The sequence below is a fragment of the Leptosomus discolor genome, chromosome 1 (genome assembly GCF_034619465.1).
Source record: "Leptosomus discolor isolate bLepDis1 chromosome 1, bLepDis1.hap2, whole genome shotgun sequence".
Taxonomy (NCBI): domain Eukaryota; kingdom Metazoa; phylum Chordata; class Aves; order Leptosomiformes; family Leptosomidae; genus Leptosomus; species Leptosomus discolor.
In genome coordinates this window covers 84809516-84836766 of record NC_141391.1, presented here as the reverse complement: position 1 = coordinate 84836766, position 27251 = coordinate 84809516, and the positions used below count along the sequence as shown (strand labels likewise).

Here is a 27251-nt window from a genome sequence, read left to right as displayed (position 1 = left end):
GTGCCAGTTTGGAACTGTATCTGCAGTATAAAGTTATAAAACTGTCACAGCTTGTGCTGCCCTTAATGTTGTGGCAATCCTCTTTCACTTAAACATAACATAGCCGTAATCATATGTTAAAGACTTGTGGAAAAATAAATTTTAAAACTTTCTTTTTACCCTCCCCCCATTGAAAGAAACTATGAAAGAGCCCATTCTGCAAGTAGTGTGCTTCTTAGCTCAAAGTATTGTGAACCTAAGGTGCAGTCATGTGGCTAGTGGTAGGTGCCCAGCAGTTGACATAATCCTTGTCTTTCTTTATGTACATTTTAGCTGCCAGTTCTAGTTGTGTTAAAATGTTACTATGGTGTTGATTAGGTGGCTCTGTAAAACTGACTGAAAGCAATGATTATAGTGAATTAAGCACTTGTGTTTGATTTATTTTAACTTGATCGGTGCCTCTCTGTACAGGATTCTAGTTCCTGTGGTGCTAGGAGGACCTTTTTTTTTTTTTAAGGGATTACCAGTACCAAACTACTGGCAGGTATAGCTGTGCTGAAATGAGAAACTGTAAAAGAAATGCTTAACTTTGGTAATGTTGATTTCTGTATCCTTGGCTGAATAGTGACTGATCTGCCTGTCCATCAGTCCCAGAACTTCCTGGTTTATTAAAGAAATGTGTAAGGTTTTTTTGAGGAGGAAAAAAAAAATCTTTTGCTAGGCACAACTTTTTTAGTGGTCCCACTTTTCACTGGGTCAGCTGTCATCAAGCCACAGATACTTGGGCTCCCTGAAGTGCCTGTTTGCCTCTCAAAGGCAGCTTTTGCAGTTCCGCTCTGCTCCTGCCAAACTCTGTAAGCTTTAAATTTCTGCAGTTAGGATCTACATGAAAGTGATTTATACACAGACAGACTTATGGCTTGCAGCTTTACCTGGGGACAAACTTCCAGGGATGCCTTCAAGCAGGTGTTCTCTCATCTAGTAGGAGAACACCACTGAACTGGTAGGATTTGCAAGTCACACTCTGCCCCCAGTGACCTCCCAGCGGAACTGAACCTGGCTGCAAGCAGAGTAGTAGCGGAGAACTGTGCTGAAGCGTTGCCTGCTGATTGTGAGGCTTCCCACTACTGAAGTATTGCAGCTATTGAGGAGGGGAGGTTTGTGAATTTGTTTCCAGTCACAAAAAAACCCAAACCCTAAGGTCATCTATCTGAAGGCAGGAATTTTTGTAAGTATTTATACCTCCTGTGTTTCCTTTTTGTTCGTTTATTCTGTGTTACATTTTTAGGTGATTTTTCTCAGTCTGTTTTGGTCTCTGGTTTTGGTCCCCTTTCTGACAAGTGGAGGGTGTTTATCATAAAATATTTCCCTAAATGAGCATAAGCAGCTGCGTTTGGTTTGAAGATTCTGCTAACGATAACCTACTAAGGAAAAAATCCCACAATTGCAATGGGAGTAAAAAGGGCAGAATGTTTCTTACAAACTTTGCTACATTTGTGTTTCTGTGATGTGGCTTACCTTACTATCAGGATTTGCCTTTTCATTGGGTGCCTATGAAAGACCAGTTTCTGTCATTTTTCAGCCTGAGTACAGTAATCTACTCATCTTTGTATGGACACTCTCCACATAAGCTTCTACACTTGGCAAAACCTCTAGTTTATCTGCTGTAGACTGTGGACACTTTTTTTCTGAAGCCTTGGCCTGTAGAGAAAAAAGATACAATAAACTGTTGCCTTTGAGAATCTGGGTCTGAAGTAAGGTATACCTTTGTAGTATGCTCATCCCCTTTGCAATGATGCGGACTCGTTTATACTTTTCTGCTATTTGCCATGTAGGCTTATTGAATCTGCATTTGTTTTCTTTTGCTGAGTAGTGATCCATTAGCCACCACTGCTACTTAAAAAATACTTCGAAAAATATTCTCTGCATATAATGATAGATACCCAGTCCTCCTCCATTTTGTGTTGCTGCCCACTGAGTAGTTTTTGTTGCTCAGTATTCCTTCTTCAAAACTGCAGTTGGCAGAGTTTGAATGTGTAGTCTACTCACTAGCTGCCAAATACAGTCTTTCAAAGCATGTTACCTTCTTTTAAATGAGGACACTGACGGCAGACCGCTTTCTGGGAAAGTATTTTGTTAGGCAGTCCTCTTCCCCTCCCCGTTTTTTTGCAGGTATTTGCATAACATAGTTTCATGCATCAGAAGAGGCTCTTAAGTAATAGTGAAGCACAAAACGACTGTCCCGTGTGGGTATGTTTCAAATATTTGAGTCAAATTTGATTTGATAAGTTTTGCTGGTACGTGATTCAACTTGTGTTTAAGCACTGTAAGGGAACAGTTTACACTTCATCATAATCAGTGCTGCTCGTCTGAATATGAAGAAAGCTTTTGCTTAGATGGATTTGGCCTAAGTGCTGGTAATTAATGTAAATGTCAACTTATGTGCCAAAGCTTTCTGCAATGAAATATAATAACGTAGAGTTTGACTTACAAATGCCTCAGTAGGTTTGAAAACATGTTTTTTCTTTATAGTATCACTTTTTAGTACTTTTTTAAAGCTTTGTCTAAAAGATGCCTTACCCAGACTGAATCTTGCAAGCTACTACAATGTCGGTAAAGGTCCTTGAAAAATTAGTGAGGCACAAACACAAGTTTAAAATCAAAAGAACTGTGCTCAGATAGGAATTCTGATGAGCTGACAAGTCACCATGGTGAAGAGACGAAAGAGCGAAAGAATTAGTGTTAAGTGCTTCAGTGGAGGTGTCTGCCTCTCTTTCCGCACCCCCCATCATGTTTTGTGGTGGGATGGAAAGAAGTCATAGGCAGTAATTTTTTTATAATAGTTTAAAACTTTTGAATAAAAGTTATTCTGATTAGTTGTTCATGGTGAAGCCATAGCAATTTGACTCAGAGCAGAGAGGCTGGGAGGCAAGTTTGAACATACTACAAAAACCTAACTTCTTTTTCAGGACTTCTAGCCAAAAACCCTGAAAGTTTCTTTGGGAGCTTACAAAGGCCCAGTTGATAAAATACGCGTAATGTTTCAAAGGTGTATGCATTTCTGTGTGTGGGGAACAAAGATGCATCTTAAACTTGGCATTCACATCTGAGTAACTTCTTTTTCAACAGGGCTGGCTACCCAGAGTGCTTAATGTGGCCAGTTGTCCTCTCTAAACAAGCAAACAAAAGCTGTTTCTTGTCCATGTAAATTATCAGTTACAACAGGTGTTACTTGAAATCTCATTGATGCCATGTGTGTCTGTATGGCATATGGCTTTGGCACTTTGGAAAACACCGCATGGGTTTTTCAGCTTTCATTCCTGTTTTGGTTTTGCATCAGCTTTTTTAAGCATGACTTGAACAGGGCAGAACACAGTAGGATTTGGTGGGCTTTTTGTTAAAGTGGAACTCAAGATCATAGCTGAAGTAAAGAATTGTCTGTTGCCCAAGGTGGAAGTGGATTGCTAGAAACTAGCTGATGGCCTCTTGTTAGTCTGATACCAGGACAGTTGGTAGTGATCGATTGTTGACTTAATAGCAATTGAGGCATCTGAAGTTAGTATTAGTTTTGGAGTTTTTTGGCAATTTGTTAAATTCTCTGTAAAGACCAAACCTAATTGGTAATTCAATTTATCTTTCCCAAGGCATTTTCTATAGTTTTTAATATCTCTGTGTGTAGCTTGTATGATAAAAATTTAAGATTGAACCTGTTGATTAGTACACCAGAGTCTGGATGTTACAGGTAGTAGAGAAAATATCTTGCCTCAGAACTCCACCAGGAGGCCAAAAAATCGGATTTATTTCCTTTTCCAGCCACATTTTAGGCTGATTTAATTCTGTCAGCTAAAGGATGGTAAAGACTGAAGTCTTGCTTGGCTCAAGGAGGCAGATCCCTGTCGTACATGCCTATATCTGCTGGTCTTTCAGCCATTCTTTGGTAGAACTTGCATGGCTCTTGATTTAGAGTAACAGTATGCTAAACTTCAGTATGAAGGACTACTGAGAATGTAATACATCTCAAGTGCATTTGTTTTGCTCGTGTTCTTGTGTAACATCAGGATTATTTTGTTATTACAGATATGCAAGCCTCTATTTCTGCTGTGCTATTGAAGATCAGGACAATGAACTAATAACTCTGGAAATAATTCATCGCTATGTAGAACTTCTTGACAAGTATTTTGGCAGTGTGAGTTAGTAATTTCTCTTTAATTTTTATAGATTCCCAGTCTCTTTCTATTATGTCGCTTTGTTTTATGCCCACAGCACTTTTAAAAAACATAATCAACTAACTGTTGAAAAGGGGCGTCCAACACATTTTATATTGCTTGCTTGGCCGAACTAAACTGATGGTTGCCTATATAACTGTTAAAATACAAAATTAAGTGTTACTTTGGGAGAAGAACTGTTGCTAATCTGGTGTAAATTCCCTGTATTTGTTTCATTTCGTAGTAGTCTCACTTGCGATCAGATAAAATCTTATCCTTAGCTTTCTGTCTAGGCGCCCAGCTTTCCTTCTCCCAGGCACTGCTCTAGTATGTGAGCACTTCTTAGGTCTGCTTGGAAGGAGGCGGTTGGTTGCGAACTAGCAGGAGTGATAAGGAAAGAAAAGACAGACCTGCTTACCCATATAGCGAACCCAACTGTAGTAAGGTACATTAGCACTGTTAGGAAAAAATGCTGACTAGGAAATGCACAGGATGAATAAGAAATTCAAAATGATTGTATGTTCACATTTGACACAATGTGAGATTGCATGCTCTGCCTTTGGATACTGCAGGCAACAAGAGGACTTTTGTAGGGATATTCTCTTGCCTTACAAAGAGCCATGTCATACTGGTGGTTGTGAATTGAACCCTTTTTAACAATGAAAACGTTTTTCAAAGAGATTGCTATAATGTTTGTTAGACAAAAAAAGATTATTTTTTCATTCTTTTTTTCTCAAAGGACTGGTTTTGTTGTTGTTGTTGCCCTGTTTATTAAAAGGTTATGGCCTGTGGCTAACATCTTGATTTGGTGAAGTTTGGTGAAGCTGTGAACAAGTTAAGTTTTGCAAGATGATATACCTCAACAGATAGTATCTTCCCACTTTGCAATAATGCTTGATGTTCTTTTTAGGTGTGTGAACTTGATATCATCTTCAATTTTGAAAAAGCATATTTCATTCTGGATGAGTTCCTTTTAGGAGGGGAAGTTCAGGAGACTTCCAAGAAAAACGTTCTCAAAGCCATTGAACAGGCAGACCTTTTACAGGAGGTAAGCAAATTCAACTTCCCTGGCCAAAGTATCAGCATGGTAGCCTGTGACTTGAAAAAGCTGCTGTTTCTCTAAGCTTATAGAAAGTGCTTTTTAGCATGCTTAGTGTGTGGTTTCTAGTGTGTTGTCCTAATTGTGCAATATGATGATGTTACCTCCTCTTTTAATTTTCTTTGGCACGTGTTTATTGTAAGCTACTGTGATTTTGTGTTTTGCTAGAAATGCAAGTGACTGTTTTATGTGTATACCTAGATAATTCTAGTTTGTGCTGCTCTGACTTAGTTTTGTTCATGTGTCTTTCATGTCTTCTTTTTATTAATCAATCATTAGTTTTTTGTTGTACCTGATGCATGTTCACTTCTTTACTGTTTCATTGCTGAAATCCAGAAGCTAGACTCTCTTCTTTGAGACTCATTCAGGTATAGTTCTTATTCTAAAGACCTGCCTTTCTGCTATAGGTTGCTTACTCTGGAACATTTCTGTGTTTTAAGTTAACAAAGCAATAATAGTAGTGTCACAGAAACATACAGAATGAAGTATAAGAACATTTATTTTTTCACTTCAAATGCTTTTGTTGTTCGTTGCTAACTTTGAAGACAGACAGATTGCATGTCTGCTATTTTTCTTTGGAAAACTTTAACAACTGAATTGCTGTAGTCTAGCTCAGTGTTAAGGTCCTTGAATGTCTAAATGGAAGTCACAAAATTCTGGTGTGCTGCGGGAATCATCAGTCTTGTGTGCAAGTCCATGGAATGTATGGTTTAACAGGGATGATGAACCTTAATTTTTAAATGTACTGACGTTCACTGGTAAGGTTCTATATAAATGTAAGCTCCTCTATTTTTTCCTCTCATGTGAACCTTCAATTTGTTATTTCGTCCTGTCAGTTAATTGCTTAATTCTGATATAAGCATTCTGTGTTCTACTTGGTACTCTTGTGCTGAATGTGGTATTAATAGGATGGGGAAACACATAATGTTCTTTACCCTTCTAGTTGTGTTTGTAATCCTTTCAGAGTACAGGCAGATCCACAGCACATTAAAGTTCTTGTCTGTCAACAGCTAGTTAGTGTCATGAACAAGGTCAGCCGTTACACACAGACTTGCTACCCTGTTTTTCTAGGAAGGAAGTACATGTACTTATTTACTGCTTGCGTTCTGATGCAGTTTTTTGTTGAGCCCTTCTTTACTCTTAGAAGGAATTATCTTAACCAAAGTCCTGTTGCAGTTCACAAAGGTGTGGGGGGGGAATAATCCATTTATTCTCTCAAAATCTTTTGCTGTTCTTTATATGAAAACAGATACAAGAGATTCGTTATCTATTCTAGTCTGTCTCCTGCAAGTGCAGAGTTAATTATACATAAAATGGAATTACTGTAAATATTTTTCTCTTTGTTATTGGTTTTATTTTCACCATTTTCTTAGGGCTCTTCTAAAGCAAAAATGCATTCTACCTCTAGGAATTAATTACGGATTTTTCTATCCGAACAATTAGTGTTCTCTTCTTACACTTTATAAAATTTCAAGCTAAAAATTTTATGGAAAAGGAAGTATCACTTTTTCAATGGGAGACTTTTCCCTTGCCCTGATAGCTTTACTCAGATTGCCCTTCCTTTCTGCATCTCTGAGATTTTTCTGTTCTGTCAATGTTTATTAAATCTTTTCTGATTAAATTGGAATGTAACAGTTTGTCACAGAACCGCTGTAGTCTTATGTTTGATTTTTGTTTTTCATTATTAGTTATATTGACGACTGATCGAGTGTAAAACTACTCCATATATCTGACTTCTAGTTTATAAACCCCGTAAAAGTCTCTGTTCATATGTAAATTGAGCTTCCAATAAAGTTGGGACTCTTTCTGCAAAGGTTTGGTTTTGTATCAACTGCTGCTATGTGCATGCTGAGTTTGATGAAGAGGGTTGTTAAAATAATAGTTTGTCTCAACTGGAGACTTCTAGGTACTTTCAGTTAATTTCTGCTTTCCAGAATACTTCAAAGCTAACGGAATGAAATGTGGTTTGATTCCAAATGCACACTGTTTCTAGCAGGGTTGTTGTGTGTTTGGTTTTGACCATGCCAGATTCTAATTATGTGCAACAAAAGGACTTTTATTTGGCCCTGAATACTCATATTGCTTAATTTAAAAAATATTAATCAGTGTGGAATACACAACATTATTAATTAGTAATGCTACATACATTAATGTATGAAGCACCTTGAAGATGAAAAGCTGTGGAGAATACTTACACAAAGGAAAATCATTACAAATACATTAAGTGGCTATTTGTGTGATGTTAAAAGAAGGTATGCGGAGGCATAAATTGCTGAATAGTGAATTAGTTCTTAATAGTCTTGCCTGCTTGTATTTTCTGTGGCAGTTTTCCAGGATGCACTTCTGTTTCTGAGCACCTACTTCAGTTTGTCATTAAGTTCTTGGTGCTGTGCAGTCCACTTACTAACTGCTAGAGTTAGTGTGACTGAAACATGCAAACTTTTAAAGCCTTTTTCACATTTGCTGTCCTGTTAGCTCTTCAAAAATGTGCTTAGTTCATCTATTCATTCCCTGCTCCCTGCCCCATTTATTACCACCTGATAACTTAGCAATAGTCAGTTGTCAATACTGGCTGTGTTACCCGTATGAATTGTAGTAAAAACTAATTATTCCACTGCTTCCATGCTTCCTTGTAAATCTATTGCTAGAAATACTGTTCAAAAGAATGCTGTCACGTGTCTTGTTTGATAATTTTATATCTTGTTTGCTGTAGAGATTTTGAATACTTAACTAGCGATTACAAAGGCATGCATTTCTGAAAAGGTGGGGTTTTTTGCTTGTGTGAACTCAATTGTACTGAGAGAAGAAAACTGGCAGATGCAGTATGTTGTTGCATGAGTTATATACATGTGGTGTGTAGAACAGCTAAAAGATAATCCTGTGCATGATTTCATGGTACTTAACATTTTTTTTTAATGCATGAAAGTAGCAACGAAATATCTTCTATGCAAAAGACAGGATCTGATTTTTTTTTTTACACTTTAAAGTCTAATTGCTGTGGTTTTATTTGGTGGTCCAAGTAATTCTGTGTGGTTCTTGAAAGTTCTTGTAATTTACTGTGCTAAAATCAAGGAGTTGTTAATTCTAATATCTAAACCAGGCAGGTATGTATATATTTAAAACCAAATCTGTACAGACTTGCTCATCTTCATTTGAAGAAGAAGAAAGTTCCTAAACGTTGCCTATTAGTGAAAATTCCTTTTTGCTATTCATCCTATGTAATTTTTATAAAAGTATTTTGGAAATTATCCCCATTTTGTCCTCCACTATTCTTTTGTAGGGTGTGTATGTATTCTTTTAGTAGTTAATTGCAGAACATCTAAAATATTTTAAAATACACTTTTTTAAAGCGGTATCTTGATAAAAATGCCAGTGGATCTATTGACAAATAATGCTTGTTTGTTTCCATCACTATTTTAATAATGAACAAAAGTCTAAAAGTGGTGTGAATGTTTTTTCTTAGGCTCTTGCAGTGTGGCCTCAAGTAGTATTTACTAGTCCTTCCACATGAAGAATAATAGAGATGCTATCAATTAACCTTATTTCCTTTGCTATTTCAAGCCCTCACCTCATCCTATATCCAGAAAGGTGCTTAAATTGTTAATGGCAGCTGATTTGTTTGAGATGCTTAGGGTTGCTATGTAGTTTTAAGCTTTTAGTTTTAGAATGAGCATCTTTGGAAACGAAAATTTGGTGAATTTCCTGCATATGCCATGAAAATTTTCTTGTTGGAGATGAGATGTGCTAGTTGGAAACTAGGTTTGAAGGTATGCATAACAGTGGAGAGAGACAGTACTAGGTTGTCCTTGAGATATGACAAAATAAAGGAATGCTAGCATTGGCAATGACAAAAGAAAATCCCTCATACTTAAGCCTGGAGTGGGTGGGAGTGTAAGGGGTTTTGTCTGGTTTAGGAAACAGCCTTTGTAAGCACCCATTTCTTACTAGTCTCCTGAGAAACTTACAGTAATCAATGCAATTAATTCATTCTTCACTTAATGTTAGCTCTTAAATATAGACTGCCTTCCTAAGTTGGCAGTGACATTATTTGCTTCGGCTATGCCTGTACGCCTCTCAATGTGAAGCAAGAATGAATAGTGAAATCTCTATTATAATGGAGATCTGGCTGCCTTGGTTGCCGTTTGGTCTTTATGTGTAACTTCTGGCTTGGTCTCAGGTAGTCAGCTTGGTTGGTCTGTTTAAGACTGCAGTTCTTAAGACATGTATGTGCTCGACTTTAGGCACAGATAGTGATCTGTAATTACATTTTAGAAGATAGGTATGGGGAGCTATGAGAGTTACCATGAATGAGAAAGGGATATGTTGTTAGTTCATTGTTTAAGGGTTAGGAAATAGCTATGAACTTTGTGGATTTGGAATCCTTCCCAACTCGTAGAAGATACAGTAAGTTGTGGTAGTGTTTTGGTAGCTGACCCTTTTGTAAAATGCATTTCAGACTTAGTGTATATATATATGTTTATGCCTATCTTGCTTGTCATTGACTGTACTATAGACTATTGAGTTTACAAAATCACTGACAAAACTTGCCAGCAGTTTTTTAAGTCATCATAGCTTCAGAAATACCTAATATAAATTCAGCTGGACTTCAGATGGAACGAACTGCAAGAATACACGTAATCAGGAATCATAGGAACATCCCTTCTCTTTGGAACAAACCTCTAAAGACAACTAGTTGTAACTTGATAGTGGCATACAGGTCTGTAAACCTTGATATTAAAGGTGTTTCCATATTTGTAATATTTTTGAACTATCCTCCTTGTACTGTGGAGTAGGCTTTCCTGCACATGCTTACCAAATCATACTCTCCTATTTAAAGCAACAGGAATTGGTCCAGAAAATTAATAGTAGAACTTGCATCTCTGTTTTTCTCCCAAGTAGGAATGGGGGGAAGGGAAGTTAAGTTTTTCAGATTTAAATGTCTTCTTGAAAAAGTGGAATTGAGTATCCAGGATTCACCCTCTGCCCATTCTCAGACTGCCTTTTTTTTTTTTTCTTTTTCTTTTTCCGGTAACTTAAGTATTTTCCTGGTCTGTATGTGATTCTTTTTGGAAAAATGCAGTTCAGTATCTTAATGTTCTTTGTGAAGCTTCTTGCTTTTCTGGATGTGTCTTCATGCTTAGGGCTTATCATAGATTTGCAGGCTGTGATTTCTAAATGCTTTAGAAATCCAGTTGTCTTTCCAGAAACATCTTGTCAAATATTAATCTATCCTTGGCTTTATGAATTGAAAATGGTAGAAAGCAGTCTGCTTTTCACCTGAGCAGCTTTTCTTCAGACCATTAAAACATCATCTTAGTAAATCTGTCTCTGTAATATTCTCCTTTTTTCCTAACTGTTTTCTTTAGTGCGTATGCATGTAAGGTGTGAGTAATCGCATTCTATTAAAGCAATCAAAATGCTGATTAGAGGTTCTTAAAACTCAACAAGTTGTGAGGAAGGAGTCTTCCATGTAAGTATTAAATACGCATTCAGTCAGCTTTGCAAATTGAAATGTCAGGAAGTTTCAATTATAAGTAAGACCAATTAGTATAAGTGAAGTCCTTGCTGTCTGATAATTATTCAGTACCCTCTCTGCTGTGAATTCCAATACTGATCAACGACATCCACTTGCAAAACTACCTATGAAGTTGATTGTTCATTGATGGAAGCAATTCTCGTAGAGCTGTTGAGGGTGTGTTAACAGTACACCAAACTCCTCATAGATTATAATTCTATTAAGGGTACATTTATTATCTGTGCGCTGAACTGACAGATTTTTCTCCAGAGATATTCTTCTGTTGCTGTCTGTAGAAACACTATGTCAGGGCGATAGGATGAAAATTTTTAGCACTGCTGCATATGCCATAGCTGTTTTCAGGAGCTTAGTTGTGTGCTTTTGGTCAATAAACAGTAAATTCAATGAACAACTGCAGAAGACTGCTTGACAGTAAGGAGTATCTTATCTTCAAAATTAGATGCTCTTTCTGAATGAGCACATTAATCTGCATTTTAATAGAACACATTCCCTGAATATGGCAGAATGCTGAAAAGAACAATGTTGATGTTTGGACCTTGAGATAGTGAGGAGAAAATTCCATTTTTTACTCTGGAGTCTGAGATGATGTGTCATGTTGCAGTGCTACTACCCTTTCCTAAAATTCACACTACCTGTGAAGATGGTTTTAGAGTGCTACAGAATAGTAGGTGAAAAGAATATGAATGACCCCAGGAGACATCCCATTGTGTTCAATTTTTAGATTCTCTTTTTTTTTTGTGGTCTTATCTGTGTGTTGTACAGATGTCAGGCATACTGCTCACGTGTGTTTGGGGGCTTTTATTATTTTTATGGGAGAAGCTATGGGTTTTTTGCTAAGCTGTGTAGCAGCAGTAGTAGTTCTGGTGATGGATATCAAGATGCATTAGAAGTGTATGTATTTTATATCTCATGCTGAAAATTTGATTTTTAAAAGGTGAAAAAGAAATTGAGAATCCTATTCACAATACTTTGAGAAATCTTAAGTATGTTTGATTAACAGGTGGATTAAAGTGAAAACATTCCACTCCTTTGCACAAAGCATGTGCATGAAAATGGCTTACCACATACAGCTCAGCAAATAACAATGATGACTTGATAGTAAATACGATTACACAGCTCTCAGATTAAATTGTTTAAATTACTTCAGGGATAGTAGGTAGATCAGTTGAATGAAACTTATTTCCCTTCGTGGAACAAACCTTACTTTGATATTAATGTTAATAATAATACTGTGTGAAACTTAGTCACTGGGTTAAATATACGTAAATTTGGTAGCATCCTCTTCTATTATGCTCTCAATCTCTTATAAAGAACAACTGATCTTAGGTTCGCTTTTTAAAAAAAAAAAATATTCTTGAATTAATATTCCCTCAAGCACAGGTGAAGCTTTTCAAACCAACTCACTAGAACTTGTTCTTTTAAGGTACTAATATTCTTTATCTTGTTAAGAAATGAAAAATAACTTAAGAGGTTTTTTAATGCATCTACTTGGAGTCTTTTTTTACTGATATATTTCTGTTGTTTGCTTTCTTAACAGTGGACTTTTAATAGGACCAAATAAAATTGTATTAACGTAAAGAATAACAATAGCTGAAACACATTTGAGTGAAATAACTGAATTTACTTTTATATATAGTTTAGAATATTTTCTAACTTTTGTTTTAAATGGAAATAAACTGTAAATAATTGGGCGGGTGTTGGGTGTTTGTTTGTTTTGTTTTTTTAAGTAGTTGGTATTACATTTTCATTACTGCTTGATTTTGTGTTTGTAGAGCCAGAATGAAGACTGGGGAGGTTTGTCTGAGGATATCTTATGATTAAGAGCAATCTAAGGCATTAGCCCTTTTGACCCCCATCTAAATGATTGGTAACTACAAAGTTTACCATTTTGGTGGCATGGATTAAATGGGTGCTATGCAAAGACTGCTGCACGTGTAATTAAGTCCTTGCAAGGGTAAACAGAAAATGGGTGACGGGTTTAACTTTCTGCAATACTTGCATGATGGTCTTTGAAGAGTGCTTTGAGTGTTCCCTTTTATTTTCCTTTTTTGTACTAACCGCATCAACTTGAAGTGTCTGACTTCTTCTAGCTTTCTTTGGTGTTGATAATTAAGTGGGATAATGCAAGTTAGAGAAATGGATACCAAAACTAATAACTAAACAGATGTTTGGCTTTGTTTACTTACAATCAATCCATGTAAACATGTATTTACTGAAAATGAGCTGTTTACATCTGCTGTGCAAAGAAAATGAGCCCTAAAAAGACTGGGCGCTGCTGCAATTGACTGTATATCAAGTGCCGGATGCTGCATGACAGAACAAAGCTTATTTGCATATATAGTGCATTGCAACATATTTTTGTCCAAAGCATAAGTGGAATACACTGTGGCAGTCCTACTAATAAAGGTAAGATTTTATTTTACATAAGGCAAGTTTGAAACACACATGAAAATGATTTGCTGGAGAAAACTTAATTAGTCTGCTGCTTATTTGATATCATGAGAAACAAGTAGTTCAGTAAACAAGTTGGCTTTTGTAATGCGGAACTGCAGTAATAGATCTAATTTCATATGCAGCTTTATAAAAATCTGGATTTAGTCTCCAGACAAAAGAAAATTATTATAATAGACCACAATATTTTGTAACATGTTCAAAATCAAATTCACTGTTAGTGTGTGGGTATTTCTACCATTTTAAAGTTACCTAGTGTATGATACAGCTGTTGATCTGTGTTGGGGAGTAGAGAGTAGCTAATAACCTGCTTGCATATTAGACCTGTAAAATTAGGGCACCCAATAAGACATTTGTTCAAAATAGAATGTGTTATATTAGTTTTGACATATTCTAAAACAACGATAAGAAAACTTAAATGTTCAAGCTCAATTTCCCCCCCCACACACACAGGTTTTTTTCTTTGTGTTTTTTGCTTTTTCTCTCCTCTTCATGATAACATGTTCATGTACAAAGAGTGTGATTTTTCATGGTGAGGTCAGTGTTAATACTGTGACTGTAAAAGCTTCCTTGTGATTAAAACATTAAAAAGTATTTATATTGTTTGGGACTGATGCTAAGCATAGAGTTTTTACTTAGGAGTCTTTTTTGTGTCTTAAATGGCTGCAAAGGCCAATTCTGAAACATGCTGACTCAAGCTTGGAGAATTGTGACTCCAGTTTACTTGTCTACAGTATGTTCCTGATGAACTCTATGTACGGGCACAGTTTTAGTTGAAGAAATGTGCTTTGTCCCCATTAATTTAAACACAGAGGCATTATCAGATGCCCATGGGATGCTTCCTCCTGGCCTGTACTGTTCCCTGGAAGGAGTGAGGTAATAGTAGCTGTGTAAAGAGTTTAATTTACACACTTGTCATGACTCCACAGAATATGGAGAAATGGGGATGGCATCTGCTGTGGTGAGTAGAGAGGGACATACAGATAGTTGCACATAAGAGATGGGGATAGTTTGTCTGCAAGAAGGAAGTGCAGCTTGTACATAGGAATGAAGGTAATCCGTGGTAAAGAAGGATCTCCTGAGGTAAAGAAGGTTGTCTTTGGGCAAGGGGAGGAGTTGGACTCAGCTTCTGTGCTTGGATTAACCTGATGTTTAACTAATAGGTTATACAGCTCCGAATTACTTAATCTATGTTACTCAAGCAGAAACAAGCACTAAATGAGTAGAACTTATTTTTTTGAGGGCTGTTTCAGAGAGTTTTGCTTGTAAACCAGGGTGTTGAGTTCTATGTAAGCTGTATGGCAAATGTAATAAGCCACATATTCAGAAGTGGTCTACCCTGTACAGAATTGAGTTTAGTTTAAATTTAAGGTGAGCCTTGTATAATATTGAAAAACCTAAGTGGTATACAGCTAAACAGAGTGAAATCTTTTTATTATACACTCAAGTTCTACTGAATAGAACTTACCCTTTTTATCAAGAGCTGTTTATAGGTGGTAAAGTCATGGTCTTGAGTCAGGATGCAGTTTCTTCATCACCTAAAACCATGCTGACAGTGACTCTTGTTGAGAAGGCCAGATCCAGTCCTGGTGCCATCTTTGTGGTGGTGCTTGTGTTGATCCACTTGCCCCGTGATTACATGGCTCCTAGCTTGTTAGCTGAAATCTGAGTGTACACCCAGGGAGCATGAGGGAAGTGCCAGGAGGAGGAAAGCAGTGGCATTGAAAAGGGAAGTTTTTGGCAGCTGCTTTTGGTGGCAGTGAGGACTTCTGCTAAAACTAATAGTGTAACTTAAATTACGTTTTCTTTTTAACAATTCCAATGTATCTAAGTGTTTTAAAAAGCCAGTGTTCCCCATGTGTGTTGTCTTGACTCATGTCTGCTGTGAACCCCCAAGTCAGCTAGCATAGTTGGGTGAGTTCTAATTTACTGTCCTATGCTGCACTCCTGCTGTTGGCCTAAGTCATAGGAGTGTGGCAAGCAGCTTCAGCAACAGCATTGACTTATGGAGTTCTCAGTTGTCCTTTCCCTCCCTCTTTCCTTTGTGCCAGAGAAACTATTTATATGACCATACTAGAACTGGATTTCAGATCCATTTAAGCTGATCCAATTTAAATTGCTCATTTCTAAAAACATACAGTCAGCAGCTTTTCCTGTCTGTGTTTACAGCTTGGCCCTGCAAACATTTGTCCAAACAACTGTAAGGCGGCAGAGTGCTGCAGGAAGAGGAAGGAAGGGGGATGCTTAAATGACATTGCCATGGAAGCTGAATGAAATTGGGTGTGACATGGCTTGTTACAGCAGAATATTCTTGTCACCCCTTCAGAGATACAGCCCTGCAGTTTAAGAAATGGTTCCTTAAGCAAGAGGGAGTAAGTAATGCAAACCTGTAGCTGCAGTGCTGGAAGAAAACATTAATGAATCCTTATATGCCTGTTTTGGCAACCGTACAGATAACTATGGGATTATCTGATAGGGAACTTAGTGATTTGTAATAATTTTGGCTCTAGCTTCACAATGCAAAGTATTCAGCAGTAGTACTTGCTTAAAGCATTTGTGATTTTTGTGGTGGGGAAGCGGAGCCTCCAGTGGATGCATAGAACCATCATTACTCTTAAAGATGAGGCTACCAGTTCTTCATAGCTCACTGCGTAGCAACTGATTGGTAGGTATAAAGCACTGGAGCGATTATCACCTCTGATCCAGCAGATCAGAATAGCAACTGAGCAGCAGAATAGCAACTGAGCAGCAGAAGGCACCCGCTATTATCCAGTTACAGTACACGATGTTTCCACTGATATTTTTACTTCTGCTTTTGAGAGGGAGGGAGGCAGGCAGGCAGGCTGCTGCTGATCTAGTGTCATACCATTCAGCTCTGGTCTGTTGAGGTGATGTTGTAGAGCTGAAGCGTGTACATATGCTAGGGTGTTTTGCTGAATAACACTTGCATAGTGACTGTTGCTGTTTCAAACTCTAGCCGAGTATTGTGTTGACTAATTTGTACCAATCTTGAAGATTTCTTTTTCTTTGCCCTGTCTACGTAGGAAGCTGCAGACAAGATCTTGACTTAGAGTTGGCCTTGGTGTAGGATTGTTCTTTGGCTTTGAACAGCATCCTAGTTAGTATTTGACTTAGAACATGTTCAAGACCTCTTGGGTGTTCCTAGGTTTCTTGGAGAAAACACTTTGCTCTCCTTTGAAAGTAAAGTAGAATTTTCTGAATAACCCATGTAATGGGAGTTTCTGAATAGTTACCTAACCAAAGATTGGGAAACAGATACTCTGCTATTTTGAAATCCCTGAAAAGGCAAGTGAACAGCAGTAATTTCCTAAAGCAGCCTTTCATTAGAAATATTTCCTAATAAAGATTCAGAAGTGGAGTGTAAATGTAATTGCTTCTGAAGCATTGCTGAAGAAGTGCTTGTTAAATGTTAATCTCTTCCTAATGTAAGAACTTCATGTTTCTAAACAGAAACCATCATCCCTCCTCTCTTTTCCCCACAGCCTGTTTCTGCAGAATTGTTCCCAAACTGCTGTGCACTCTGTGGTCCCACATCTTGTCTGTTGTTCTAGCTTGGGGTTTGTTTAGATGCTGGGGGCAGAGGGGGAGCCAAGCCTTTATCAAAAGGTGGCAGTTGTAATTTTTGCCTGCAGTTTAACATGGCTTGCCTTCATCAGCTTTGTGCTGGTTTTGATGGGAAAGAAGTTAAAATAAAAACCTAAGCAAACTTTCCTTGAAAAAGAAGGCGTGCCAAGTATTTGAGAAGTCTCTGTCTGTCACTGCTGTGTGGTAGTGTCAGTAAAATGGCAGCACCGCAAAACACTGAACTTCAGTCAGTTTGGTGTAGGCATAAATAATTCCTTGTCTCTCTCTTGCCTGAGGAAATAAACTGTTTTCTTGACCACTACAGATATAAAATAGCTTAAATTGCAGGAAGAAAATAATTTCCAAGTAGATGTTAGGCAAATTTTCTGGTGGTGATGATAATGAAACATTTAAGTAGATTGCCTGGGGGGCATTAAAAAGTTTGTGTCACTGGATGCCTTTAACAGATTAGATATCTCTCAGGAATGTTACAGGTATGCTGTTTGAGGGACTGGGTTAAGTGGAAGTGCCTTCTAATGTTAGTTTGATTATGATTTTTAATTAGGTTGGGTCATGACAGTGGGCTGAGAAAAATGTCAGTTGGGTTGGGCTAGCTAAATAGTTCTGTTGACTCAAATCAACTCTACCATTTTTCTAATTTAAAAATCTGTAATGACTCAGGCTGACAATTTCAGAGAGTATTATTAGCTCTTTAAAACGAGTTGTAAACACAGATGTCAGTTTGAAAAAGATGGATTCTAGGAACTTTAAAGCATTGTGGAATTGCAATGAGCAGCTTGTACAGCAGAGCTGTTACTGCTTTGGAAAAACTAGGATTCGAGACCTGTGAGTTAAAGTCAAATAAACAATTTACATCCAGATTTTTAAATTAAGTGATGATTTTTCAGAGGTAGTATTGTGCTGTAAGGATACCATTGCCTGTTCCCTAGCTGCTAGATTTAGATCCAGATAGCTAGCTGTCTTAAGGACATGGTTCACAGGCTCAGATCTTGTCTGAGGTCCGCAGAGTCCCACAGAAGGACACAAGGTAGTCTAGATACTGATTGTGGAAGTTGCCATCTGTCCTTTCCCCAAAATTGTCTTCTCTGGTATTCAGACCAGCAGGCCAACTGCTCTGGAGACAGTGTGGCAGGAAACACAATAAAAAATTTAACAAATCATCGTTGGAGCTTGTGAAATACTGTAGTTCTGTGATGGCAAATAATTTGTCAAAACTGTATTTTCCTTTCTGTTGTTTGTCAGGCTGCCCAGAGTGCCAGACCCTCTGTGTGTGATGGCCTCAGATGTCCTCAGTGGGAGACAGAGGTCTCACTGAAACTGCAGTGTTTTCCATCTCACAATATTGCTGTGTTATTGCTTCATATCTCAGTTACCGTTGTCTTCCATTTAATCTTTTAGATCCACCTCTACAATGTCACTTTACTGCTAGTCTAGTTGCAGGGAGTGTTTACATGTTCTGTAAGCTAAAAAGCTGCCAGGAGCAAAATAACCACCTTCTTCCTATTGCGATCTGGCAATTTATCTTGCTTTATCAGTAGTTATTAAGTCAAGATGAGACACTAATCCCACAACAGTAATTTGAGTCAATCATCTAACTTGGTGTACCAGGATTTTCACATCAAAGGCAGTTAATTCCTCAAGTTCATTGAAAATATGAATAGGGCAGGGGAACACCCAGGGGGTGTGTGAGAGTAGAAGTTTGGAAAGTACTGAAAGGTAACAAGCAGGTAAGCATGAAATGAACACTTCTCTGTCCTTACTTGTTATACCAGTTGTGAAAAAGGGAGCATGGTCAGCGCTTCCAGGCCAAAGAGTGTGCTAAAGAATATGTGCAGCCTGGGACAACCTTTGAACACAACCCCAGTGAATGGTGATCAGCCTCGTAAAAGTGCTGGAAAATTGAGCTGCTTTCATTCTGTCTGTCCAGGCAGCTATTGTAAAATTAAGGAGAAATCTGTTATGAGATTTGACAGACACTTCAGTGAAGACACCAGCTTCAGTGGCTTCAGGTTTGTAAGGGTGAAACACTGGAAGCCATGAGGGTGGTTTGGTTTTTTTTTTTTTCCAAAGAGGAGGAGAATCAGTGTCACAATGTGTGTGTGTGTTCCAGGTAAAAACTGAAAATATGAAACCATAGAAATTGGGCATTTGAGATCATTTTAATTTGCCTGGTTTTCAGTTGTCTTGCTGAATCTGTATCGTGCCAGCAGTGTTAAGTAAAGCAGAAGTTCTCCATAAGTACCTCTCTGGGAATTTTTTGTCTGTGGAGGCCTCAGCAGTTCTAGAGTTAATTTTTTTTTTTTTTTTACTTTATCTTTTAGTCAAAGCTTCTACTCCTTGGAGCTAGTACTGAATACCACCATCACGTAATTCCTTTTCCAGTTAGAAATACACCTCAGCATTTTGTTTTAATGTAGGCTGACACTTGACATAAGCAGTAAGAGAGGTTTTAAGAGTCAAAATTCACATTTGTCATTCTCTATTATATACCAAATTCTTTTGAGTGCTACCAAAATCACAGCAGACTTCATACAACTTCTTTGCAGCTGTTGCTGACCTATAGATGTTGTTATTTTGAAAACTACCGGGTTTGTAGTTGTCTCATTCAGACTAATTTTAGCTACTATGGAATAATGTTTGGATTACTGATACTGAAAAGCAGTGTAAATCCTGTAAAGCTGCTTGGGTATTTTTGTTGTTCTTTTTTTGTAATTGGAGATTAGAATTTAAAAATACATGAGTTTGAAGGTGTGGCTAAACTGAGGTGGCACAGAGGACATTGTTAGGTTTAGAAATCATGGGAATTTTCTCAGTTCTGTTGTAAGACTTCTATAATTTTGAGGGGTGAGATACTAAAATAGATCGAAAATTTTAATTCATACATCATGAAAGATGGTAACTGATATGCAGAGTTGTGTTTTGTGCCTTTTTTTTTTCCTCCCAGATGATGCATAATGGGCATATGTGGGGCTGATACTTCTAAATTGCTGTTACTCCATTAAAAATGTACTCATCTGTCTTCAGGGCACTGATTTCAATACAAAAAAAATGAGTATTGCTTGCTTTCTACCTCATCTTTCAACAAATTGTGTTTAATGTTAATGCTAATGATGTAAGAGAGTATTAAGTTCAGCAGCATAATTCAAGAGCAAAGAAAACTTTGCCAGCTGTGGGAGTGGGCTCAGATACCTACCATTTTTTAAACGGGCACTCTTTGATAGTTTATTTTTGTCACTCAAGTAATCCCACTGCTGTACTGCTCTGGCCCGGTGCTGCTCGCAGCCGTGTTGTAGAGGCCTGTTACCAACGTGCGTTTATCAGAGCAGGTACGGTAGGTGATGTCAAAAGCTCTCTTGGCCCAGTGCCCTGTCTGTGACAGGAGCTAACAGTCAGTGCCTACCAAAGAGGCTAGAATGAAGCAAATACCTAGGGTGGTCCCTGTGTGGAACAGTATCTCAGCTTCAAACGATTTTTGGCTGAGAAGAAACTGAGCTTACGTAATACAGTAATTATGATGTGAAGTTGTGGTGTTTGTTGTTGGACCCAGGGCACAAGTGTGGGGGGTGTATGTGTGTAAAACCATGGTTCTCCTCATCCCCCCCGAGGTCTATAGTAGTCAGAAATACAATATTGTATTTCTGTATCAAATGTCCTTTTCATGTCAGAGATACAATAGCGAGATAATATTTTTGTTTTCTTGTGTATCTGTCCACCTTTCTATTATGTATAAGAATATGTACATTTCTTTTGTAGCCACGTCATGAATACTTTAATGTCCCAGTGTACTAAATGGCTTCATTCATCATGCATGCAGAATTTCAGAGGAGATAGACCTGTGACTTACTCATGACAGAACATTATCATCAGCTTGGTGAATCCAGTCATCTTGAATCTAATAGAATACCACAGCCATTCCCTGCTGTTGTACTTTCCTCTTCCCCCTCTGTTTTACAGTGTTGTCTCTTCACATGTCTCATTTCAACAATACTTGTGCTTGTTGGCATATGGTTTAACCTTTTTTTATTGTGTGTAAGCTTAAAGTCTTATGCTTAAAAGTTCTGTAGAATTTTCTGAGCTAAGCATCTATATACTGCTGCACCTATACTGTAACATTACTTGACCTGTGTTTATCTTCCAAATAAGTTATGGTGGTACTTAAATGTACACTTAAAACCTGTAGATGAAGTAATATTTACAGAGAAACTAGTGAAGGAGGAGTAGTAGTAGTAGTATGTGGAATGTGTATACACACAAGTATTAAATGATGTTACACACAATTCTGCACAGACCTTGCATCTTAATTAAAGATGCACATACCAGTATCCTTTCCTGAGACTGGCACGACGGTGCAACTTACCTTACACAGAGGAGGAGGCAGAACTGATTAGGGCAAGGAGACTCTGAAGTTACAAGATTTGTATTTAAATGTTCAAAACACTCTTGTGAGTAGTTGAACAATTGCTGCTACTGAAGGAGAGACCAAGTTCTTTGCTCTACAGATGGTTAGGGGTGGAAAAGTTTAAGTCCGCTAACAGCATACTTGAAATATGTCTCCTTCAATTGGCTTTTCCAGTTCTAAGTGCAGAATACCTTGTGTATCAGAGAACTGCCACGAGGGTAAATATGAGAAGTAGCTTTCAATTAAGAAGCGTGGGCAGAGCGAGGGGGCGTACATCGCATCCTCTGTTTGCCTAGCAGAAGAGGAAAAATTTGTAACCTCAAACCAGTGCTGGCTTTGAAAATTGTTGCAATGTCATTAGCGAGGAGGTGGTTGCTGAGACTGACCGCAAACAGCCAGTTCCAGGCGCTGTATGCGGTAATGCACTACCTTTCAAATGTTCGACTGACGTAAAAGTGGGAGATGGAGGGGGTTAGACAAAAGATTTGGATTGGACTTGCAGCATTCTGAAATCTTAGAAAACGAGATGATAGGAGTGGTTTTCCATTTCCAAGTTTGCCTTTTTTCTGTAAGACATTAACAATGTGTTTGAATGTCTGGTTAATGCTGCTTTAGCCTGCATTATTTCATGCCTGTTGGCTTAAAATGCTGTGCATTGAGCTGTAATGAGATGCTGTTTTTCTTGTTATCTGTATACAGCTGCTTGCTTCTAAATGACTAGGTAATGAATTAGCTTTCCTGGCATGTTTGAAATAAAGTATTGCATGCACTTTTGTCTCATGTGAATTACTTTTTTTCCTTCATCTATGTTCTGATATATTTCAAATTTGCATTATTTGCCTTGGGTGATTCTGAGCTGCAGGTAGTGTATAATACTGCAGAATGTTTTCCATAACAATTGGATAAAATGTTTGACACTTCCTAAAACAAACGATGTGAAGAAAACATAATTCATTCTATTTGTTTTTTAAAAGTCATAATTGATGAAATTATTCCTCTAGCAAGACACATTAGCCTTTAGGTGTTCCTTATGAGATTATATTGATGTGCACGTAAGCAAGCATGTCTGTCTCAAGGTTAGTGTTAAAAAAAAAATACTGTTGTAGTATTAAAAAACTAAAATTTGCTGAGTTTTGCTGGTGAGGAATCTGTGGACAAGTACCCAATGTCCTTGGAATACCTTGGTTTAAAGTAATGGCTAGCCAATGACCTTGATTTCCTTGAAGAATAATCTTTATTAAGTATATGGCTGCTGAAAATTACCTACAACTTTGAGTGGGCAGTGGAGACAATAATACTAAACTGCTCTAAAGATGGTAGCAGCAGTGCACTGTATTTCTTCATAGCTATTGAGGAACTCGTTTTTTCAGGTAATTCAGTAAGTAGCCTGCTTCACCACCGAATAACTGTAAGTTCCACTGCTGTCCAGTCGATTTAAAACCGTGAAAAGTTGTTTTATTACAAATATTTTCAAGATCCTGACATGCTTGAGAAGTTATATGCTGTTAGAATCCTCTGAGTTCTGTTGCTGTAGTTAAGAATCTAGGATTTTTGAGTAAAGCACACTAAGTTGGTGGATAGGGGAGATGCACATCCTCTAAAATGAAAGCAACAAAGTAATCTGGGAATATAATATGACAGATTTTATTAAAAATGCTACATAATCTTTTCTTTGATCAGGGTCTCCTTTTGGGGGATTTGTGTTAAAATACACACGTAAATCTTTAATCCTGCCGTCCTGTCTGGCTCTATCAAGGTCACTGCAGTTCTAAGAATATTTAAATGTTGCATCAGTGAGAAAATCCCTCACTGTATCTTTAATACACAGAGTATCTTGTTCCCAGTTCTAACTTGGCTTTTTCTTGCAATTTCTTATTCGCTGCTAGATTTTGGAAGCCATCTCAAAGTGCTCAGAGGTGGCCTGTTCCAAGCGCTGACTAACTTCCAAATGAAGTTGCCTTTAAAATGTCACAGCTTGTTCCTTCATACTAAATCACCTTATCCATGAACTGAGTGAGAATTGTGGACTTGATCATTTTGTGCTGTGTAGTCAAGGCTGATAGAGACAAGGTTCTGGTGGCGGTTGCAAGATTTAAGGTGTTTAATTGTGTATTTTACTGACAAGTCTTTTTAGTAAATATTTAGAAAGCAGTTGAGAAATAATTTGTTTGCTGCCTTAACTGTTATCTGCCTTTTTTTTTTTTGCTTCATGACATGTCTTGTTTTAGGATGCTAAAGTAAGTTTATTCATATTCTGGATACTAAAACTGTTTATGTTTCCATAAGGACACAGTATCCCTTCTTATTTACTACGAGATTGTTAATAATTATGGAGAAGGACAGCCTAATGTTTCTAATTAAACTACTGCTTCTTTTCAGATGCTATAGGAATAATGAATACAAACCTGATGATAACCCTTTGGAATTTTGTATTAAACAGCTTGCTCTGAACCTCACCAAAGCTTTTTAAGATTAGAATGAACCTAAAACTTTATGCCTGATGCGGGGTCATACAGCTCCAATCCTGGCAATTCCTCCGTGTCGGTAGGGGTCAGTTCATTGACACCAGGTGTTCCAAGGTGCCCCGACCTGGTTTTCTGAACTAAGCTTGGGACTGGTGTGAAAAATCCAGCCCCCTTAGGAAGAGCTGAAGGGATACTGTATCTTAGTTCCATCAGTCGTTTGATTCATCCATTTATTCATTCCTCCCTAACAGATTTTTTTTTTTTGAGACCTATGAAACAATTCACCACAAAAATCACTGACTCCCTTGCAAGATGCTCCCCCCCCATCCCTCCCCAGTTCCTGTCTCTGTTACTGGGTTGTGATTTGTTCCCCGCTGGTACATCTGAATTGCTTTATTTTTATTACGCTTAAGGGCAATAAAATCCACCAGCTATTCCTGCGAACCACGACAATCTAATTAACAGCGCTTGGAGAAGTGCAGCTAATACCGTGTTTGCCAACTGCCGTGCTCTGATCCTTTCATGTCTTTTCAGCTTTTCTTTTTTAATTAAGCGTCTCTCACACTAACTCTCACGTACGGTGCTGTTCGGTGGAAGCACAGGGTCCGTTTACCACTGTCTCAAATTTTCCCTCCGTAGGAAGCAGAGACCCCACGTAGTGTACTTGAAGAAATTGGATTGACATAAATCTTCACTTCAGCTGATGACATCTCAGTGTTTCATACTGTAAATGTTCACTGCCTTCATTGTAACGTTTAGCTAATGGTGTTCAGATGCTGTTTGTCAGTATTACTGTTTTGCTGAGCTGCTTCATTCAGGCCTACAAGACAAGTACTCCTTTGGAAAGGGAACTAGAATCTAAAGTCCAAAAATCATAAAGGAAAGGGAATTAGATTTAAATTGACTCAGTGTCTCCCTTCACCGCGTTTATAAGAAAATTGCATTTGACTCCAAGTGTACTGTTTTGTTTTTATAAGCAAATGTGACTTCAGGAAATAAATGTGTCATTAGGACATAGCACATCTAAATGAGAAGAAACTACATGGACAACTCCAAATATGAAATGTTGTGGTGTAGAAACTGTGTTTATGCAACCAAAGACTTTTGTTCATCTACATTTTAGTCACCACTTGTGATAATTCTGCTTATTTCAGTTGATGCACGAAGATGGGAAATACCTGTTTACTACCGAATTTGTCATTATACCAAAGAATCCTGTTAGGATCTGCCTATCAAACTGGTAAAAACTGTTCAGGCGACAACTGCTTTTTGCAAGAAAACTGCAAACTGATCAACTCATTAGAAACGAAGGTGTAGTTACATGTAGCTTCCTTGAGCATACTGTGCAAGTTGCTATACTAAAAAGGGAATGCATGTAGTAAAAAAAAAAAAAATAACAAAAATTCCAAGTAAGGAAACTATTTTTAGATTAATATTGGCTTGCTCTGCACATAACCGCAAGGAAGGAGGCAGGCTTGCTGACTCCATGGAGAGGTGCATAAGGACAATTGGATACTTCTGAAGAGGGGGAAGAAGGAGCTTTACAAAGGGACTTTTTATTATTTTCTTTCAAACTCTACAAGTTAATTTGTATTTATTGGTGTTTTATAGTTATGCTTTAATGTGTTTATAGGTACCTTTAAAACCCCCACACACTGAGTGTCAATGTCATTGTAGCTGTTTTTCTTGACTTACACCTTTAACATGTGACACATCCCCTGTGAAACCCCTGCGTGACGTACAGTTGAACCAACTAATTTGCAGTGAGAGCTTTTAAATATTAGATTTGTACGGTAGATCCACTGCAGGCCGTGTGAAGTGATGTCACGTAATATTTTCACACTTCGATCAGACTTTCAGTAATTATCAACTACCCCCATTTCACTTGAGGAAATGCGATTCCTGTGTGCTTTTGAGGTTTGAGGCGGTAGTGCCACACTGGAGTAGCCGAATTCCGCTGTGTGACCGCACAGTCCCTGGGAGGGCAGGGCTGTTCCCCTCCACCTTCCCTCCTGCCCCGCCGGGCATCGATGTTTTGGCTTGTTCCCGCGAGTCAGCAGTGCCATGTTGTCGCAAGGCTTGGCTTCGGCCCTGTGGCTGCAAGCAGTCCCGCGCTGCCAGCGTGAGCACTGGCGTAGCCAGGCTGGGGGCCTGGTGCCATCCCTGTTAAAATTTGGCCCACGGGGACCGGCTCAGTGTGGCCGCTTGCGAGTCCCCCGACTCAGATCCCGGTAGAAGTGCTTGTGGCAGCACCAGGGCCGCCGGGGCGGGGGGCTCTGCGCGGGGAGCCTGTGAACTCCCGGTCAGGGTTCGTCTGCCTGGGCCCTTCCTGGGCTTTAACCCTGCGGGGCTGCAGGGGTTTGCATTTCCCCAGCGCGCGGGGACGGAGGAGGGTGCAGGGGCGGCAGGGTGACCCTGGATGAGGCTGAAGTGGTAGAGTTCCCTTAATTTAAGTCAAAGCCGAAGCAATTTTATATGTATTAAACATGTTTTTAAAAGTTTACACTGTCACTTGTATGTGCTTGGCTGGATTAAGCTTTGTTGTGATTGTGACAAATAAACTGTTTGACCTTTGTCTTTGTCATTGGTTTAGTTGTAATAAATGTCCATTTTTACACCATTGCTGTGTGTTTATATGTAATTTTAGTCCCGGTGTTTGCAGAGGAAAGAAGAGGCTACTCAGTGCTAGCTTAAAAAAAAGGGAAATTTTATTACAGTGCTTAACCTGTTCTTGAGCACTTTATTAAAAAATGTGTGAGTATACTGTGTCCAAGATTAGTTATTTACATCCGTTTCAATTGTACAGAAAGCAATAAATTAGCAAGTTTTTGGAAGGCTTACCACATTAAACATGAAATTTATTAAAGAGGATGTTAAATTGATGCAGTACTACCACTTCATTTGAAAATTAAAGCAAACCACATGTTGAGAGGGTTCTGGATAATAGAGACTGAATATTCGGTTCCTTACACGGAACTGTGAGCAAGTCAATGCAACATTCACAATCCTTGTCCCAACCACAAATTTCTCAGATAAACCTGTTCTCCAGCTTTCTAGAAGAACTGAACTGGTTGATGTTATCAGCAAAAGCTTGGGGAAAACTTACCATCTTAGGGCGTTTCCTAAATCTAATACGAAATAAAATTTTGTTTCTTAAATTTCCTATCTTACGGGGAAGCTAAAGAACCAGAATTTCTGGATTGTTTAGGCAAGCGATTGTTGGCTTGAGTGTCTTCGTCACTGAATCTTTTAACGTGGAGAGGTCCTTCCTAAACATCTGCTGTTCCTTTTAGGGTTGTGCGTGATGATGGTCACCCTGCGGCTGCCTTTTTGTTAGGTTACCGAGTGCCACGGGCTGTGCTTGTATGGCGTGCTTTGTCGTCTGCCTCATGGTTTACCGAACTGTAACTTGGCAGTGTGATAATAGCTTTTTTATTAAATCAGAGATAGCTACTGAATTCAGCTGATCACATCAGTGCTGAACAGAAGGACATGTGGAGTCATAGGGGTT

General features: G+C 38.3%; 1 protein-coding gene across 2 annotated transcripts in view; it reads left to right on the top strand.

Annotated features, from left to right (window-relative positions):
- The window catches only part of AP1S2 (adaptor related protein complex 1 subunit sigma 2), a 29528-nt gene extending 4875 nt beyond the window's left edge, over positions 1 to 24653 (top strand). The window contains exons 3-5 of one of the 2 annotated variants that reach the window (XM_086463684.1): positions 4057 to 4165; positions 5095 to 5232; positions 24380 to 24653. In XM_086463684.1, the coding sequence (XP_086319810.1) occupies positions 4057 to 4165; positions 5095 to 5232; positions 24380 to 24427 (295 nt within the window). In that variant the 3' untranslated portion in view covers positions 24428 to 24653. Of the gene's footprint in view, positions 1 to 4056; positions 4166 to 5094; positions 5233 to 12591; positions 12637 to 24379 lie in introns of those variants that run through there. The other variant, XM_086463763.1, reaches the window with a different exon arrangement.
- Positions 24654 to 27251: the final 2598 nt, after the last annotated feature.